The following is a 21,475-nucleotide window of genomic DNA, read 5'->3' on the forward strand; positions in this document are numbered from 1 at the left end:
AACTCCCTCCTCTAAAACGAGGGAATCTGGGTGTCCATAGTTCAGCCACATGGCTCATCATTGTCGACCTTGAACTTTGGCCACCAATCTTAACCACATATCAGATATTGAGTGAGTTAAAGACATAATGTAGGAAGTTTCATGACCTTCTGTTGATGATGGCACAGTGTATTGGGTAATAGCAGACAGACACACACACACACACACACACACACACACACACACACACACACACACACACACACACACACACACACACACACACACACACACACACACACACACACACACACACACACACACAATATGTTTTAATAATATGTCATGAATATGAAAAAGAGCATCGTTGAGTGTTCCTTTCCAGTCGTTTCTATAATAAGCCTTGTGCTCAACAGTCAACGCAACTTTGCAATTCTGCAGTGTGTGCTGCAGAATTACAATGGCTGGTTATGGTTTTAGACATAACTTTAAGTGTGGATGTAGCAACCCCTATCATGAGCAATGAGAGACAGGCCTAGATGGGATCAGCACAAAGTTCCCCCGAGGGGCAAGCATAACTGATTTAAAGCCTGTTCTGAGTTGACATTCCGCTGTAATCCATCGAGACTGGAGGAGGAGGAAGGTTTTATGCCTGGAAAGATGTTCCACCAGACTTTTGCCTGGTGTGTGGTGGAGGGCCAGCGAGTCCCCCCCCCCCCCGTTGCGTTGAGAGTTGTCAAAATCCCAGTCATTGTTTTGAGGTGTGGTCTAGAGATTCATTGATATGTTTTTTTCCCTTCACTCGCTTGCGTCTAGCGCAGGATTAGTGCAAGGTTTAATTGCCGAGCACAGACTGCTTGACACCACCTCTATCAGCCTCATCAGCAGTCTAGATAACTCTCCTAGTACATCATCATCAGTAAAGAGTGAAATGTCTCTTGTGTGTGAGATGTGGCAAGTAAGTGAGAGGGAGGTTAGTCACTCAAATATATCTTTATCAAACACACACACAGTGGGGGCTCTCAAAATCCCATGCATGGTCGTTGAATAGAAAAATGTTCGGGATTGAGCCTCGAATAGAAAGCCTGCATAAGTCTGAACATGTTAGGAGACTACAGTTGCATGCCTCTCTGACGTCTTTTTTCTCCGTTCTTTCTGTTGCTTTTGGTGCTTAAAAATGTGCAGACAAAGAAAAGTCAACAGCGACATTGTCCTGTTGAATAAAAGAGCCTCTCCCTGCATAAGCAAACCGTGTTTGTGTGGAGGTATCTTTTCATCAGGTTACTCACTTGGCTTTTCCACTTAAGCCCGAGATATATACTCGTTGCACATGGGTGTCGCACACCGAAAATAGCAGATCTATAAACTCACAACGTGTCTCGCTGTGACGCATTGAGACCTTGTAGAGCTGCTATTTTAGTTGTGCGGTGCACACACGCAACTAAGTTTAAGGCATTACTGAGCGTGTGTGTGTGTGTGTGTGTGTGTGTGTGTGCAGACTGCGCACGTGTGTATGGTTGTGTGCAAGTATGTCTGTGTGCATGCACTGGTGAGCATGTCTGTGTGTATGGGGGGTGGTAGGGGGTGGATTTCAGGTGAGGGGCTGTGGATTCTGTGCAACAGAGGGAACAGTGTATGGAGCTTACATTCTGACAACCCTCAGTGTTGTATGCCACTGCTGAGAGCAATCCTGAATGTTGGCTTGCAAATATTTTTTTAACCAAGGACTGTGTCAACAGAGCTAACATTTTTGACTAAGTTTATATTTTTGAAAAGATTTCCCCCCCCCCCTCCCCCTTTAAAGGCAAACAACATCTACATCCATTTAGTCTCAACGTTCAATTAAATGTAAAGATTGGAGGCAGTCTCCAAAAGACCCGAGCTGGCATACAGTACGTCTTGTTCCTGAGTATTTTATTTATACGTTTTAAATTATTTTAAGACTTGAGGAAACTGATCATGGAGTAGTTTGTTTTAAAATATTTCATCAACCATGGATTTAATGTTTCATTTCTTTGCGTCACATTAACAACAGATTGACTGCATGTTATACACATACACTACAAAATCTCTTGTGTGTTTACGCAGATGTATAACCGAAAAATTACTATATCATATCACGCGAGTGGAATTAAGGTCAGTCACCAGTTTTTAATTACCGAATCGTAAATCAAAGCAATTCAATTAACTCATCAGTGCCTGATGCAATTATAGTGTCATCATAAAATATGAATGCAAGTGTTAACGTTTAGCATCTTCAGCTTTACAGAGTTTTGTGTTTCTTCAGCAAAAGAATTTCCCCACACACAAAAAAGAAAGAAAAATTGTCACAGGTCCACAGTATGTATGTGTCAGTAGAAGTTATAGTTGGAGAGAGAATACATGCTCGTCAGTATCTGTTGCACGTTGGACTTTCAGGATGTTCCTGTCCTGTGCCGTATAGGAGGATCGTGGTGTGTAGGGCGTTTGCATTTCAGACCTCAGACTTGGGGAGCGAGCTACATGTTCCCTTTCCTAACTGCACTTGTGTAGAACTTGTGTGAAATGGTGTCAGTCCCTGTCTCTCTATCCCTCCCTCCCTCCCACCCCCTCTCTGCTCCGGTCTCTGTGGAAAGCGTGAGCTGGCGTCGGTTCCTCTCGCCACCCCGTAGCCTGCTAGTGCTAGAGTACCTACCCACCCCTCCCGCTCGACATTAGATATTCTGTTTATAGCACTCTCTGGCTTCTCAAGAGCAGGGCCCATCAGGAGCATCTCAGCACCCTTTGAGGCAAGGATAACCACCCCTCTCCCCTCTCTCCAGCCGCATGCAGACTCCCTGCGTTCAGTGACATCAATGAATCCCTTTGATGTGCCAAGATGAATATGTGTGCAAATGTGTTTTTTATCAATTTATGTGTTTTTCTCGTTCGTTATGTTTTGGCCGGTGCTACTATGCAGTTTGAGATCTGGTACACTGCTTTTCCCTAACTCAAAGATATGTTTCCTATATACCTGAGTTGGTTTACAGTATGCATTGTACAGTGTGTGCTTTTCCTTAGTAGGAATGTGTCATTTTTAAGGGCACTTTTTGAGAAGGTGTTGTGACAACGTCCTGACAATGGAGATGAGCCGGAATACACCTGGTCCCGTGTGCTCATTCACTCGCAGTCAATTATCGAAGTGAATCACCTTTTTATGCATATTGTCATTTGCTACTCATATCCGCACACTTCATATTGTTAGCGTATTTCTAATGAATGCAGTCCTCTCATTTTGGATGCTCTCTTTTCTGTCATATGCTTGGGACGGGCTGTCACGGGGCTCAGAGAGTTACAGGAGTTAGACTTGCAGCAATCGAAAACGGCTCAACTTCACTGTCAAGACTGTGACTATAAGTGTAGTTTCCACCGCCAAAAAATAGAATTTCCCCTCTATGTCAGACAGGTGATAATCATCAAAAGTGAAAGCACATATTGTCATGAAAATAAGTGATGGACGGAGGTGTACAGTCAGTGTGTGTGTGTGTGTGTGTGAGAGTGTGTGTGTGTGTGTGTGTGTGTGTGTGTGTGTGTGTGTGTGTGTGTGTGTAGGGGGGGAGTATATGCATGTATCAAGTGTCATGTGAATACCAGCTCAGTAATGTCTGCTCCGTGGTATAATGGTAGAGCCATGGAGAACGAGGGAAACAGTCTCTCTGGTTTTATCAGGGGGGTCGGGGGTTAATCAGCCTCGCTCCCAGGTGATCTGGACTCTTGTTTGATTGATGAGAATTGCATGTGTGCGCGAGTGTGTGCGCAAGTGTGTGCGCGAGCGCGTATGTGTTGGGGGGGGGGGTTAGTGTCAGTACATGCTGCTATAAGGCTGCCCCCAAGTATAATAAGTAGCCACAACATGGCCGCAACCCTCATTGTTTATTTCATATAAAGAAATGTTTGCCCTCCATAATTGTACCTTAAACTCTTCACTCCGTGCTAATAAAACTTGATTGTACAGCAGGAAGAGAGAAAAAAATATCTAAATAGGGTTTCATCAGTCTGGTATTCCAAACAGCTGTTTTCAGTTTAGGCAACACAGGCAGCAGGAGAGTGAGAGATAGATAGAGAGAGAGAAAGCAGGGAAAGAATAGAGATTGTTGATGAGATGATGTGTGTGTGTGTGTGTGTGTGTGTGTGTGTGTGTGTGTGTGTGTGTAAGTGGGGGGGAGGACATAAACTGGGGCAGATATGGGTCTTGCTATCCCTTTGCCTGTTATCCTGAGGTAGGCTGGCTTCCAGACCTTGCGGCTCTTACTTATCTGAGGGATTCTGTCTCCCACAGAGCAGCTAGGGCTACTCCGCCACGCCGGACCACAATGCTTTGCTGCCGTTTCCCTCACAGCCACAGCCCAATCAGCCAGCAGCGGGAGGAGGCTATCAGATCATGCACATGTAGTATCAGCGACACTCAGATTTTTATCAGGTTTCACTTGAAGTTCACACATAGGCCGAGGGAAATGCTTTCTCTGGGCTCTTACATTTGAAGCGGTCAAACCGGTGTGCGTGTGTTTTGCCAAAGGCCATGTCGTATACGTGTAGTATCAGCGAGGCTTTTCGGAGACGTCCGAGGTGTACTAAATAAAGCAGTGGATGGATATCAAGTCCAAGGATGAGGTTAGTTGACTTGACAGTGAGCAGAGCAGCTGTTCTTCTGGTCGGAGTTATAAATCAGTTCGGCTGCTTCCCACTGAGCACGTCCCCAGTAACGGTACAGTGAGTTTTGGACTGCTGATTCAGCAGCTCAAGGCCTCTTTGGTAGACGGGTGTCAAGTCAACGCGTTGCACCTGCACACACTCTTAGCTGCAACCTACAGTATGTACTCCTTGTGATCGGCTGCATGGATCAACCTTCCGCTCACTGATGAAATACCCCCACCCAAGTGACACTGAACATTAACAGTCACGGTCACAGGGTGTGCCAGTATACTGAACAGATAGCGTGATGAGCACAAAATCGCAATGTCCCTGGTCCAATTCTAGCTGCGTTGCAACTTGCATGTTCTCTCTCCGCCCTCACTTTCCTGTATACTGTAGTATCCAAACTGGCTAAGATTGTAAAAAAAACAAAACATGTACACGATCAAAATGTTAAGTTGAAACTGACGTGCTACTCCGTCTCAACTCTTGATTTAAAACCGCAAGTAGCTAAAATGTATTGCTGTAATTATTACGTTGCCATGATTTAGAAGGAACACAGGTCCTATAGGGAGGCATGTGGATGTTTCCCGGTTTTATGAGTATAGAAGCACACCACATATTTCCATATGATCACTTTTATGAGGTTTGTCTAACAGTGCTCCAGGGGTGCAAGTCGAAAGCATCGAGTTGAAAAGGTCAGGGGATGAAGCAGGATTTGGAAAAATGTTCTTGGGATAATAATATATGTGCAGTGTACATGCATTTCAACAATACGCCTTTTGTCTGTCTGCTTAGTCCCAGTAGTGCTTATGACAACCAGGCAGGATCGAAACAACTCTTCCAAGTTTACCCTTCTTAGTTGAGTTGTTGGAGCTGTTGTCCTGGCTGACACTGATAATGACTTTGCCTTTGGGTGCCCTTTGCTACCTCCAGTAACCCCAGTAAACCAATTGTACTTGTTAATGACTCACAATGTTCTGCAGCGTGTCGAATTTGATTAAAGCCAGAGCAAAGACACAAGTCATCTTAAATGTGTAGCCTCCTTATCTCTCCAGCCACACTTGTGGATCCTGTTAGAAGAACTGGGGGGGAAAGGGCAATAGTTTTGGACAGTAGTTTTATTTTTCCTCAGACATGGATATTATTTCATTTCGTTAGTGTGGGATTCCCCTGTGGCTTCCCTAAATTATTGATAGGATCGATGTTTTGGTTTATTTAGGTTTTTTGTTTTCCCCCCTTGTTGATGCACCGACTGACACAGAGGTGAATTGGATGTCTTCCAGGTTTTTTTCTTTTGTTGGTTTTGAGTTGGAAACGTATGCCTATTGTTGACTCAACGCATTGTCCAAAGCGATATTGTTTACTACACAAAATACAAAAGATTTCTCCTAGGACATCTTGTTTTAAAACACTGCCGGCCCTGGTATGTACATGTAGGTATATGGTGGATCTTCCTCTGTATATATGGGTGTGTGTGTGTGTGTGGGGGGGGGGGGGGGGGGGGGGGGGGGCTGCACCTCCACTGACATAATCCCTCATCCATTTACATGGCTGGATACCAAATCCCTACAAATGTGACTGACTTATTTGCTTCAAATTCAGAGTAGCTACATTTGGGGGGAAAAAAGGTCTAATCGGCCCTATATGACATGGAGTAGGCCAAGGAGCCCTTTTGTTTGATTTGTACATGGGCTGGAGGGCTGGCTATTGGAAATCCCTGAAGCAGGCTTTAGGGGCAGGTCTGATTCTCGTGTGAAATGGGAAGGCTCTATAGCTCTCGGCTGACTTGACTGGGGCTGTATGGGTGTGTTGGCAGGGGGAGCGCCGGTCATGAATAGGGTCTTTGACTACCTCAGACTTGCCCTGAAAGGCAGGACAAAGACCCTAGGGCAACGGCTTAGAGCCTCACAGCTGAGCTACAGAATGCTCAGCCCCGTCTTCCTCCCTCCTTGCCTGATTTAAATACTACAGTGGCTTTCAGCGTTCTGGAGATGAAGGCTCACATTCACCATTGCCACATTTGCCATCAACTTTTTCTCTCTCTTGTTTTTGTTTACAATATGCTAATGCCAAGGGCCCGTTTTTACGTAATCCATTATATGGATTCCTTCAAAGGATGGTGAACATGCACCAGTAAGTCTCTTAGTGTTCATGTTGCTTTCATTTTCCAGAATTCATTTTGATACTTTCTTTTTATTAACTGTTAACACTCGTATGAATGAAGCTGTTCAGGGCTGTGGATTACAGATTTTTTTTTTTTAATTCATGGAGATATTGGCAAGTAAACAAGATTAAATTATATATAGAACTCTAATTAGTAGCGTTGCTGGATTGTGTGTGATAAGAGCCGTATCTTCATTTGGAGAGTTTGAAGAGGAGAATTAAATAAATCCCCATAAATCTTTTCTGCAGAGTTAATGGGTCATTTGAGTCCTGTCCAGACACTCTCTCCCCATAGAGTGTCTAGTTTCAGATGTCACTCAGAGCTTTGTTTGCCCCCCAGGGTGAAGGGTTAGGGGTCAAGGTTCGGGGCCAGTTGGCTGAGTGGCCACCAAAGCCCGTTCTTCCCTTGGCATATCCGATCCCCTCGTCCACACCAGTCCTACAGACCTGATCCCCTTTTCCAAACGGCCTATGGCGTCAATAAGGGGATTAATTTTCAACGTTTAAAATTTTCTTATCATAATCGGCTGCATAAAATTCATCTCGCCTAAGCTGTCAGTGAGGCCTTTGTCAGGGATGCATAGTTAATAATGCTAGCTTAGAGGCTTACAGACAATTTGTATGTAGCCACTTCCGACAAGTGTTGGAAGTGACATGGCCTATTTTCAATGGAACTACCGGAGTACAGTTTTTCCACTTTAAATTGTGTTGTATTAAATTTCTGTATGACAAAGCTGTGGAATGAAGTATAAATTTGTGTCTGACTCTGAACCCTGATTTATGTAATTGTACAACTGTGTTCCATCATAATATAAATTAGGAATTAGTGCAACGGTAGTTTGTTGTGTTGAGTGTGCAACATTTGCTGTACCACTATTGTTGGCTTTCCTCTATGTAAAAAAACCCCCTTCTCATTGATATTGTTTGCATTATTTGAGAGGTCCTATTTGTTATGCTTGTGCGAAGACATTCTCACATGTCTGACCAGATCGACAATTCTGTCTTGCACCTCTGCAAGATCTCACACGAGCCCTTAACAAAAACACGTTCTCTCAGTCTCTTTGTCCAGAACACCTCCAAAAGTTTGCAAACTCAGGGCCTTGCCTTCCGAAGCCCCCACCCACAATCTCAGCGTCTCTCTCCGCCCCGCCACCACCCAAACATGTCCTCCAGCCAGGTTTATTATGCCGTTTCACGCAGACCAAAATTGCAGCTGCATGGAGAACAATCTGGAGCACATTAGCTTAGGCGCTGTGATTTATAAATTGTTTCTCAGGCTATAAATCCCTGCTGTAATTGTGCACAAGTTCCCCTCTCCCTTTTCTCTGTCACTCCCCCTTCTTTCCTTCACAAGAATTCTCCCCCCCCTCTCTTAGTCTCTCTCTCTCTCTCTCTCTCTCTCTCTGTAACACAGCTTACAGTGCTTGGGTCATCACTAATTGTTTGCAGAAGTGTGCAGTTTGGATTCAGTAAAGTTCATTGCGTTGTGGCACATATTTGTCTTTACGGAGACAAACAGGCTTTACGGAAACTATTTTTATGCTGTTGTTCATAAACGTTTTTCTGTGACACACCATAAGCCATATACTTATACATCCAAAATGGGATAGCCATGAGCCTTTGTCCATGGCTCTTTCTGTGGTTCAGATTCTGCATTCCTGAATACTGTGTAATTGGTAGGGGCCTCTCCTAAACTCCGTCCCTGGAAATCTGATATTTGCACCAGCCCCTGATCATAATCACCTTGCCCTTCTCATCACAATGTATTGAGATCGGAAGATAGTAATAGTGGAAACGGAATTCATTTTTTTAATACCACATCCAGCCTTGAGTTTATAATGGTGTAATTAATGCTATAAAGATATTTGTAACCGGACGGCCAAACCAGCTCGTAAAATGCACAAATTCAATTTGGTCCAATATTGATTGAGAAAAGGAGGTTACTCTGAGTCTGTTCTCAGGAAGGTGAGGGTTCCTTGCATATGTTTGCCACTCTATTGTTTTGCTTTCAAGAGACCTGGTGAACCTTGAAGAGGTAGTGGGACCCTGTGACCCAGCCTCGTCTTGCTTTGTGTGTGTCCCTCCTCCTAAAATGGACGTTCTATAGTATGGACGTTTCAAAATCCTACACAAATTGTGAGTTTGAGGCAAAAATAAGCGAGGGTTTTTAAATGTTGAAGGTGCACCACTGTATTTGTAGGTAAACCTACATTATATCATGCAATCATGACCCAGCACTGAATTCCAGTATGCATTATGAAACCGAATCCTCTTGAATACAGCCAATGGCTGTTGCAAGTGTGTCCGATTATGAAAAATACTTCATCTCATGCCCCCCCACCCCCCCCCCCCAGACCTTTCAACCCCCTCTGACAATACGCTTTGCTAATTTTGGAGAAAAACTAAGGAGGATGTTCCTTTTAAGCGCTGAAGCTGAACTGTTAATACTTAAAATTGGAAAGTGGATTCAACAAGATCCTCTGTTACAAACAGTGAGATTCATATCACAACTGAGTTGTGATATGTAATCAGACAAGTGTAATCCCCTTGTCTGAAGCAAACATGTCAAATGTTTTAGTTCTCGAAACAAAACCTTGAGTTACTGAAAAGCCCTTTATTTTGATGTCTGACTGAGTAGGCAAGTGGTTTGCTAGAATTGGAGAACTGGCAACAATGAGATTGTAATAGCTCCCAGTGCTTGTGATACAATTGATCTCATCATAGCAAACCTCTGACTCCACTTCTGAGTTCACAAAAGCATTTGTTTATAGTGTGGATTTCCCTTGGGATCAATAAAGGTCTATCTATCTTATCATCTGTCATCAAGTGTTTGTAAATGCAGCCAAAATGATGCAGCCAATCAAACGGCTGTATTTCATTTGTTATTATCATTAGTGCGAGTGCTATAATCCCTATAAAGGACAGGCTGTTGAGGATACCTGCGGCAAGTGAACGAGTTTCTAGAATATGAGTATGTGAGAGAGTAGAGAGAGAGTTTGAGTGTAGGGGGGGGGGGGGGGTGAGTGGGGATAGCAGTGGGGTGATAGGGATGTCAGGCAGTAAAACTGAGATGAGGCAGGGCCCAGGACTCTCAGGGGCCTGGAGATTTGTGCCTGCACTCAGAGCAAACACAGGAGGCATCTGCAGGCAGCTGTGTGTGCGTGTGTGTGTGTGTGTATGTGTGTGTGTGTGTGTGTGTGTGTGTGTGTGTGTGTGTGCATGGGGGGGGGGGGGGGCTGCTGCTCAGGACAGGGGGTGGATGCGTGGTGGAGCAGAGTGGTGGTGGTGTTGGGGTGGTGGGGGGGTACTTGCAGAGTGAACACAATCAGCCCTCTGTTTTCATAAGACTTGTGGTATGTGAGAGCAGAAACAAATGTGTTTAATTTAGGCCCTTTTTTCCCTCTATCCTGCTCCCCCAACGCCCACCCGTGCCCACCCCAGTTTTTCAAACTGACTTTTTTCCTTCAAGATGTCTCTCATGGCCTCCTGCCTCTCTCTCAGCTGCTCTTAGGAAGTTTTTTAAAAGACCAAGAAAAAACCAAAAAAAGAAAGAAAACTAAGTCACCCAGCTAGTGTGGCGTGTCCAAAAAAGAAAAAAGAAAAAGAAAGCACGTTTGGAAAAGTTGGCAGACACACTGTTGTTTAAGATCAAATTTACTCTTGGGGGGTAAATATTTATCTGCAGTTTCTGGAAAAAAAGGCTTATTTTTATGTTTTACCTAGAGGTTAGAAATGATTACTGTACTGTGGTATTTGCCCTGTTGTGAGTGTGTGAGCATGGTGCACTTCTTATTGCCTCCTAACTGCCTTGGCAGTCTGAACACTTAGCATTATATTGGTAACCCATGCTGTCTCCAGTCAATTTGTGTTTGGTCATAAATGAAAAATGCAGCACTCGATGGTGTGTCATTTGCGTAGACCTGGACGAACGTACATATGCGCACACGCACGCACGGACACTCACACTCACACACACACACACACACACACACACACACACACACACACACACACACACACACACACACACACACACACACACACACACACACACAATCTGAGTTCTATGTTGGGCTTTACCGTAAACATTCAGCCAACCACTGCTAACCACCACATGTTCTGGAGTTAATTATACAGAGGTTTATGGCTGTGAATTTCAATGAGACTAGGCTGCCTCCCCAAACAATAAAAACTTGTGTTCCTGTATAACTGGACAAACAATGCCAGAGGAGGAAGCGATGAGAGGGGCAGACAACATCTCTGACATTAGCGGTGCTTAGCATGGCTTGACATTAGATCACGCTGACATTGACATATAGCGGGAGTGGTCCGTCACAATTGAAAGCATGTCCCCCAGGTATGGAAAACCACATAACTGACTTCGTGTAATTGACTTAAATAGTGTCGCTGCCTCCTCTCTGTCTTTATGAGAGGGCCTAGCCTTTACCAGATGCATGATTATTTTCTTGTGGGTCTAATTACACATTGGATTTTATTTGACCTGCTGTTGTGTTCTGCAGTACAATTGCTGACTTATTCCAAACTTTCACCTCGGCAAGGCTGAATAAAGGACTTCTATTCCTTAACTGCACTTGATTAAAATTGCCTGAAAGTAAATGAGATAGAATGGGAACAATGGGCTGCTTCATTTAAAGAGACATATTAGTGGGGACCGTAACGCACTAAAAGTCTGGATACAGGAAGCCATAACTCAGGATCACGTCAAGCAAAAGGAAGAAAAAAAAATAAACCCAGAAACAAATAATTGCTTGAACTGCAAAAATGCACACTCCTAGCTGAAGTCACAGCCTTAGCCCCGAGACAGAACGTTAAAGAAACTTTTTTAGGGGAGTTTAACTTGGCCTTGTATTCTGGTAATGCAGTTTTACTGCTGAGGCAGCAGTAAACTCACTCATTAGACTTTTCAAATAAACGAATGTTTGCGGAGCAGTTTGGGCATTGTTCAGAATACGGCATGAGGCAGTCATATGACACCAAATAAGCTCATTGAGTTCAGCGGAGTCAAAGCGCTGGAATGCTGTCACATTCAGGCATTTTCTTACACAATGGCCAATTAAGCAATATCTGCAACGGTCGGCAACACAAATTGCCCGTTTTCAAAATAACAAATTGTGTAGGTGTCATTTTTCAGGGATAAGACTTTCACACCGCGCTTTCCCGAGATGCTTGACGTTACGTATAGATTAGCAGCATATGAGACGAAAACCCACGGATGTATATAGACAACTGTTGAGTGATAGGCATAGCATGTAACCGGTTGAGAGTCTTGTGTTTTTAAGACCTCCCCTCACGCTGCCTCCTCTCCTCTCTCTCTCTCTCTCCTTGCACTAATAGTTCTTTTGTGTACGAGAGCATGTTAAGAGGCCAATGAGCCTGGCCTTAATAGGCCCCGTCGCCATGGAAACCCCTGCACTCTGGATGTCTGACCTTTGACCCAGTTTTTTTTTACTGGCTGTGAATAAGAGTGCAGGACAACCGGCCAGGTCACAATGGAGGCCCAGCGAGCGGAGGGAGTGCCCCTGTCACAGTCACTTAACTTCACTCCTATACGGACTAATGGACACTTCAAAAATCTGGTAGCCATTAGCCAGTATGCTAGTTCTGCGTTTTGAATTGTGGGACAGCAGCCTTCCCAGGGTTAATTTTATATAAAAACCTGCCTTGCCTCGCTGTTCCTCCATTGGCAGGAACTTTCTCTCGTAATGAGCCAAGTGATCAGCAAAAGTAGTTTTGCTGGTTATACGAGTGCCTGTGTTGATTTGAGAGTATCCAAACGAAAAAATATATATACCTCGATATTTTTGCTGTATTGTTTTTGATTTTCGAGTAGAACACACTCATTCATTCATTGCCGGAGCATATTATTAATGTTGACTAACGTCACTGAGCCCGTAATGTTTTTATATGCAAGATGTAAATACAGGGTGTCTGTATTTGGGCAGTATGGATTTATTTTTTCCACCAATTATGTTGGCACCAAAATATTTTTCCGTTGTTATTTTCTCTCTCGTGCTCCGTGTGTCTTCCTTCGGTTCACCCAAGATTGTTTTCATTTATAACTTCCTCCCTCAGTAATCTGCCTCATAGTGGTCTGGAAAACTGGGACATGATGCATGCATGCATGCGCTTCCATTCAGAAATGTTTACAGAGGGCCAAAGAGCAGCACTTGCAGGTCTGACCAGCTCAGATGCTTCGTCGTTTCCCCACCAATTAAACACTAATTAGCACAATGAGTGTTGGGGTTTGCTTAAGAATTGTCCATGTAATTGCCTGTAATGTTGGCAAACAATGGGTCTTAATGCAAAACCCCCTGACAGGGCGGAGAGTACTTACTGCATTGTCTTTGTCCCCCACAAGCTCTAATTGTATTTCATGCATAGATCAAGTTAAGGTGTCAATGGCCCTGCATGAGCAGGTGATCTCAGCTGAGCAAACCGGGGAGGGACTGTTGTGTCGCGGCTTGACAAGGCCATTGTCTGGAGTCGCTGTTCATATGGGTAAGGGGAGGGTAATTATCACCTCAGCCAAACAAGCAAGCTGTGTGGCCCATTTGTTTTCTGTTGGGGGCAAAGGAAAACAATGGGGAGGGGTTCTCCACACGGTAGGTGATTGACATTATCTGCTGGAGCAATCCATGGAGGCATTCCGGCTACCCTGCTATTCAGGAGAGGGATTGGGAGAGGGAGGGGGGTTAGAGCTGTTGCACAAGTTTTAGGTCTCGTCTGAAACAACGGCTTGCATAGCGTCACTGTTTTGGCTGTGTCAGTCTTCACATTTTTGGAGTTGGAACAACATTGAATAGGATCAACACGAGTCACCCCTTTTCTACGATTGTAAACACAATAACACATCACTCTATGACGTATTAAAATTAAATTACATTACATAAAAATGTATATACGACTCACCAGTGCTAGTTTTAATTGGACCGTAAACTAGGCAGGTTCCTGCTAGCTAGTTCCTGCTATAGCTTGCTAGTGACAAAGTTTGGGATTTCCCCCCCCCCCTTTTGGCAGTCTCTGACTTAGTAGTTTGACAGCAAATGTCCAGGCATCTGTCTCTCGTCCGTGCTCTGATGTTGGCCGGCAGTGTGGCACCACACACTTCAGAGTTGACAAAGACTGTTGGCTGTGTTTTCCAGAGCTCTGTGAGAGCTGTGTAACAATTAGAACCCAGCTCTGGTAAGCTGCATTGCTCACAGAGCATACTGTATGGCTGTATTCTCTCCGTTAGAAAAAACAAAGGGTTTTGTCGTGGCTTTTGAGATTTTCTTCTGTGGCATCATTGGTACCTTTATCGCTTCTGCGCCTTTTTAACAGTAGCATATTCTACTTATGTCTATTCGGAGTGCTGGAGGCAGTGGGGGAAGTTGGACGACAATTAGAAAGTGATGAAAATCGATGAGGTAGTTGCTAAACTTCACTTTATTTACAGAGTTCTCTCAATGCTCTGTCCAACACTATTTAACAGAGCATTCTGCTCCCATGCTGAAGCAAGCATCTCTATGGGCCTCAGCCATATGTCTGTCTCAAATTGTGTTTGTTTCTAATTAAATAAGGGCATCTGCAAGCCATTACTAAATGTCCCGAAGTTTAATGCAAAATGTAATTGCTCATATTAGTTTATCCGCGGTTTCAATCTTTCACAAACATTTAATAACACTTCGGCCATGGGATAGGCGAGCTCTTTAAAAAAAGAAATCGGTTTCTAAGTGTTTCCTCTTATTTAAATGTCCCGTCCAATCTCCTCTCTCTCCCCCCTCTCTTTCGTGCTTTTTTCTCACAGCAGAAAGCAGCTTTACAGTGTTATAGAAGTTTTCGCTGAGTAGCTTGGCCCAGGATTTCTTACCTTTTGTTTCCTCAAACCACTCTGAGGACTGTACCCAGACAGACACCCTGCCACTGCTTCTCATGTGCTACCGAGCAGCGTGCTGCTGTGGGCTGTGACTGTGAAGAGTATAGGAGCTAATGTGACATTCTGCGGTTGGCAGCACCTGGGTAGATGTTTCAGGGTATATCTGCGAGCAGCTTGCTCCATAGGGCACACTGGCAATTAAAAAAAAAGTAGGCGCTTAGGGGAAAAAAATGCCCGGGGGCATGTTCCTCAATCTTGGCAGAAGCTGTCAAATAAGGGGATGCATGGGAAGGAGAGACGAGGTGGTGGGCATGGCCAGGACAGACCAAACGCTCACAATAGGGCTCGTTTCATTTGTGGAAGGACTCGTGATTGACATAGATTAGACAGGGAAAAGTGTATTGTTTTGGGTTTTCTCTCCAGAGGGTAGCATTCATTAGGCATCATGCACAGAGCAGAGTACAGTTTCAATAGGGAGCTAGCAGCCTCTAAAAGCAACTGGCTGCCTGACAGTTGTATGGACTAGGGCCCATTAGCTGGAACCTACGATTCAGCCTTGAGCAGTATGGTGAAAATGAAGAGGGCTGATGTCAACTCACAGAATTTCCCCCCTTTTGGAAGGGAAAAAGGGTCCCCTTCCCCCCTCCCCCTGCTCTATTGGACTCCAGCTGTCAGGAAACAATACCCGCTGCCTGCTCCGACAAACTCATTCCTGAAAATGTTTTTTTTTGTCCTTCTCTCCCTTTCCCCCGCTTGCTATAATGTCTTTTCCATTTTTAACCCACGGTCATCCAAGCTTCCTTCCTCCTTACAATCCCTGAGTGATGAATGAAGCTTTAAAAAAAAATCAAAACATGAATGCATGTGAATTTCTCTTTTCTAAATTGTAAAAGTCAAATCAGATTTCACAGTGGTGTAGTACAGTATACTAGTAATCACTATTTAAAATATGACTATAATTCTGATATTTTTTTATGCACATGCTGTAGGTGGATGTCATTGTGCAGAACTGAAATCCACACTACATTGAGTACATTCATGCTATGTAGGAATTCTGTTAAAGTGCATTGATTGTCTGCAATTCATCTGCACAAGATGAGTGATGTCGTAAACACGAAACAGAATACTTGATCGTTTAATCCCATGGCGAAAGGCAACTGGAATTATAAATTATGATATATCACTACAGGCAGTTTTTTTTATCTACATTGTGTCGTCATGAGCAAGACATAAGCTAAAATATGAAACCCTTTTAATTAATTTGAAATTGTACCAGGCATAAAATCCACATGCATGTCAATGTGCTGTATCCGGTGTTTAAACTGATTCACAAACCAGATGGCTGAGCTGTGCTAGTGCAGCTTTGGCTCCATGCTATCTCTACAGGAAAAAAATAAAATCCGGTTCAACTTGTACCGAGTAACAACTGGCAACAACCTTTACTTGTTGCACATCAGGGCCCGCTGCGTATTACATAGCACATAGTACATAGTGCAGTACATAAGATGGGCAGCCATCTACAAGTATAACTGTTGGTAAACTTTCACAAGAAAGAGGGGGGGGGGGGGGGGGGATAAGTTTACATTAATTCACAATGGGAGATGATCTTAAGTTTTTACTTTTATAACAGCATTAAAGATTGATTAGGATTGCAATTGGGTATGGGTTACAAGGACAAACAACGTGAGTGAAACGGAATAGACCAGACATAGCTCAAAGTCCACACCCAAGTCTTTAACTTCATCCTCCTCAAGATGGGGCTTCCTTCCAGCTGTCTCTTCCCACCCGCTCAGCGATGGGCGCCCACAGCTGGACTCTTGTTTTTCCTTGACAAACGGCAATTTCACAGTTCTCCAGCAGTCAGTCCACTGTGCTCACATTGCTCTCTCTCTCTCTCTCTCTCTCTCTCTCTCTCTTTCTCCCTCTCCCCCCCCCCCCCGTCCTCATGCCAGAGCCCACTGTCTGACCCCGGCAGCAGAATGGCTCTCATACAGGTGTCTGGTAGAGTTATGGCTCTCTGTTGGCTCGCTTTACGCCATTCATTACCCTCATGTATGTTCTCGGAAAAACTGCAACCCCATACTTGTTCACTCTCAGCAAATAGTGAAGTTTGTCCTGTAGCGTAGCAGTAACATCTCAATCTGTTTTATTTGGCGTTACTGCAGCAATGGCGCCTTTAGGAATGCATGTTGTTTAATTTGTTTAAAAACACTAGTCATCAGTGGATAATGTTGCGTAATATATGGCATGCTCACCTATTTGTGTGTTATGTAAGCTCATAATATTGTTTCTTACATTTCTGCCCACAGTACCTGCAGATGAAATGGCCTCTTCTGGACGTCCCTGGATCAGCAGGACTGAAAGACTCCCGCTCTCCAACCCCGGGGCATTTAGTAAGTAGACACTATAACACTCCTATCTGTCCATCTGCAGCCTCCTCCTCCTCCTCCTCCTCCTCCACTATAAACCTAGCAACAACAGCACCTGCAGGCTAACTATTGCACACCGCACAGCCACGCTGTCTGTGTGTCCATGCCACAATAACTCAGCTCGTTGTAAATCATTCAAGTTGGAACCACCTAGCCATTCATAAGTTTTTTTCCCACACAGGTGCGAAGCAGTCATCCTGATGTCTCTGACTAGAGTCTACACACACACACACAGACGGGTGTGCTGAGGTCCCGCATTGTCTAGTCACTAGACAATGTGGGACCTCAGCGGACCTGTTGGCTGTGTGGTTTTGCTGAAGGCTGTGTCCTACAGGCAGGGTTATGATAACGTTAGATAAACAGCAGTCTAGATCAGCCCTCTGAATAAGAGCATGGAGTCCCATGCATGCTCCTATCACCTGTCAGATCACATGCAGAGTGATCTCTGGTAGGGGAAGTCGTGTTTAGTTATGCATGGAGGAGAGCGTTAAGCCACCCTCGCTGCGCTGTGGGCAAACAACCGCTGTGACTCAGCCCCTTGACCTTACGCGTCCTGGCTAGACGAGCCTGTTTAGTTTGTGGTGGATTCGTCGGATCTCATAAGCACAACGATGCAAACAACAAAGTCTCCATTGAGGCTGGTCAATGGGAAGCTGTTGCGAAGGGGAGAGTGGAGCTCGCCCAGGGGAATCCAAAGCTGCTCTGTGGTTGACTTCAGTCTCAATTGGAAACCAATTAAAGATATTTTATTACAATAAGTGCTGACCCCTAAGTGACTCGCGCACGGCTGGGTTGTCTGTCAGACAGAGCTTCTGTTCAATGTTTTGTTCCAGCCAATTGCCTTTATCTTATTTACTTAATGCATAACATTATGAAATGCATGATTCTTGCATTGTGGGACAGCGGAGAGAGAGAGAGAAAGAGAGAAAGAAAGTACAAGGAGCGGGTTAATGTCAATTGAATTAGGCGGAAATGAAAGAGGCCATTGAAGACTTGATGCAGAGTTTGAGGACTAGTTGGATTGTTTCCACTCTGCGCTGCAATGGTTGCTGCTGCAGGATTCACTTGAAAGGAAACTTCATTTGCTGCAGTGTTGGCACCCTGTCACTATTAGTTTGACCTTTATCTCAACTGAACATCATTGATCCAAGAAGGTCAATACAGACAGAGGACGTTGTGTACTGTAGATTATGCCTGGGAAATTGAACGCAAGTTGTTGAGCTGTTTTCTGTGAGAATATTTTACTTGTTTTTAAATGAATATTAACTCCGTAATACCTTGTAGTAAACTAATTATTTGAACTATTTAAACTCTTTTCATTATCACAAACAAATATATTTGATTAATAATAGGCATGATAATAATCATATCATGGCAAAATACAAAAGTAATAATAGTAAAATGCTAGTATTTATAGTAGTAGTAGTACCAGGAAATGCCTTGCACTGTAAAGGTATCAAAACAATTATGCTAGGCGTGGGCTATTAGGGACAAGAGAAACACATTATAAATGTGATTATATATATATATATATATATATATATATATATATATTATATATATATAAAAAAACACACATATATTTTGACAGTAGGTAGCAGCGCATATCCATGCAGCTCAAGTGAAACATTTGTGCGACACACTGACCCAGGATGCAAATAACATAATTGTTTACGCTGCTCTGTCAACTCTCTCTGTGAAGTTCAGAGAGAGTTGAAACATCATGTGAACTTCCAAGAGGAAGTGTTCACGGCCTCGATCCGGTGATCTCAGCAGCCCTCAGAGGAGAGGGTCATTTGATGTGTGTGTGATGGGAAGTAGCTTGTCTGGTGGTTGCTGCCTGGTACCAGGCAGTATACTACTGTATACCCTGGGCACACAGAATAGAACACACCCCACTGTGCCCTTACCCTCCCCCACCCCCCACCCACTCCGGGCCAGAAGCTCACATGCCCCCTCTTTGGCGCTAGCGGCTGGCTGACAGGGAGCCAGGCTGATTATGTGCTCATTACCACCACCAGAGGAGACACACTCGGGAGTGGGAGGGTGAGCAGAAGGCTGCTGCTGGCTCCCCAGGCTTGCAGGCTCCCCAGGTCCCCCCCCCCCCCCCCACGCTGCACTAATGAGACCAGAGGGAGCGAATGGGTGCCCATGGGGGTGGGGTGGGGGTGTGGGGGGCTAAGGATTACTGGCCAGGGCCAACAGGAGGACCCAGAGAGGAGAGACCTGAGGAGAAGCGGGCATGGTCCTTCTTCATGTGATCCTGCAGTCGTCACATTCAAGCTTGTAATACATCTAAATAATGATTACAAAAATGCTTGATCTAATATTGATTAGGAGAGATATCGGCAGTGAGATCTTATGCAGTGGTGAGTCATATCAATGTGGTTTTATTTTAACCTCGTTAACCACTTGTACGATGATGTCGCTCAAGCGACAAAAATAGCAGAGGGTTATTAAAAGTTTTAAAAGAAGGAACATTTGGACCGGCCTTAAAACATTTATATGATATTCTTCAATACATTACATACGTATTGTTTTTTCATAGTGGCTGTGATTTGATCTACTATCGATTTGTAGGCACATCATGTACATGTGGTTTTAACCTCATCAACCACTTAAGCCTTATTTTATACGCACAATGTCGTACGATGGTGTCACGCGGCGAAAATAGCCGCGTGACACCAAAAACTGCTATTAAAAAAAAAAGAAAAAACAGGTTGTCTCTCATGACATCCCCAAAGTAGGGATGCCAAGTTGAAAGTGGTTAATCTGGCTTCTCAGATCCACGGTATGAGCAGTGGCGTCATCAGTGCCTTCTACTGGCTGGAGTGCAGTGAGCCTTTAGATTATGACAGCGGTGATGAGCATCACAACCTTAGCGCTCCTCCCCGATTCTGACACGCGGCGAAACCGTTCGCTAACGAGGAACCGCATGTTGACTTTCTGCCCTCGATCACGGCACGGGCCGTGTGGAATGGAGACAGAGAGAGGCGTATATATTATATACACAAGACGTAGGAAATCAGAGCCTTCTGTGGGAGTGAGAGTCGAGGGCAAAGCTGTCCTGTCACTGTGCAGATTGGGTCCATGAGGCCTGTATGCTAATCCGGAGCCCACTCTGGCTCGAGATCCTCAATTATTCAACAGACAGGTTTGTTTAGCATTCAGTTGGTATTGCTTTTGGTAGTAACAGTGGTTGTGATGGTGATTGGAGTGTATGTGCTGCGGGGGATAGACTGGGAAGGAGGGAACAAGCTATTCTACGGGTATCCCTTACCACCGCACGGCACACACACATTACAAACCATATACACACATGCGGGCACCCCAGCACTCCCATCTCAGCCTCTGTGTTCAGAGAGCTGTCTATTCATGAATAAAACATCAAAAGGCGCTGCAGGCCCAGGTGATGCAGTGTGTGGGAGACTCAACCTTGTCAGTCCAGCAAGCAGTGGCTGAGCTCAAGCTGAGGAGGAGAGCGGAACGGAGGAGAAGAGTTCGAGAGTGGAGAAAGGTGGCTGATCGTGTGCATTCATATAGCAATCATCACGCCAACATGCCTATTACAGCCATGTTGATAGTGCTGTCATGGCTGAATACTTCCTCGAGTCCGCTGAGGTCATTCAGTGACTCACGTTAATTTGTCCGGGAGGGCCCATTCTATGTGTCATTATGTGACAAGCGCTCGACTATTATGTTGGTTTAAAAGGAGCAGTGACACTCTAATGAGGTAGCACTGACCCGAGTGACTGCCCCACCATCACTTATCAGATCAGGACTCACATATGGGCTGGTCTGAACTTGAGTCTTGACAGACACAGAAGAACCCTGCTCTCTGTTTCAATATTGTATTAGTGTGTAGACACTGTAGAGTAATCAAGACAACAAGAGACCTGCTCTTGTCAGCATGTCATAAGTCACTTAGTCACCAAATTTCTAAACGAATTGAAGTGCTGCGTGGTCCTCCTGAGCAGCATTCCAGAGATGCCTTTTGTTTTTCGCCCTCAAGTGTGTCCAGTGCTGTTTTCAACACATTGTTGGACACATGACAGATTCCATTGAGATGCTGAGTGACGATGAGGCAGATAAAAAAGAAAGAAGGAAAAACATTTTCCTTTACTTACTCCTCTTCTTGGCCCATATTTTCTGCTGCAGACCTTTGGCTTGGTGTGTCCGGTGAGACTTTCACATTTTGCATTAAGCAATGAACATCCAGGGTCCATGATGAAATCAAAGGCTTCTGCAGGCCTGCGAACTGAATACTGATCTGAGGTCTGCAGTCCTGCTGGGCCACTGCAGATACATCAGACATGAGGAATGTGGATCTGAAAGTCAAAATGATAAGGTCATAGAATGTGTCAGTTATCGCATC

General features: G+C 44.5%; 1 protein-coding gene across 4 annotated transcripts in view; it reads left to right on the plus strand.

The window, feature by feature from the left end:
* Nucleotides 1–21,475, plus strand: part of LOC310872792 (transcription factor 7-like 1-B) — a 38,670-nt gene that overhangs the window by 4,104 nt on the left and 13,091 nt on the right. For all 4 annotated transcript variants that reach the window (XM_083784923.1, XM_083784924.1, XM_083784925.1 and 1 more), the window contains exon 4: nucleotides 16,981–17,064. In XM_083784923.1, coding sequence (XP_083641049.1) covers nucleotides 16,981–17,064 — 84 coding nt within the window. The remainder of the gene's footprint in view (nucleotides 1–16,980; nucleotides 17,065–21,475) is intronic.

Source organism: Protomyctophum parallelum (assembly GCF_964188405.1).
Source record: "Protomyctophum parallelum genome assembly, chromosome: 15".
Taxonomy (NCBI): Eukaryota; Metazoa; Chordata; class Actinopteri; order Myctophiformes; family Myctophidae; genus Protomyctophum; species Protomyctophum parallelum.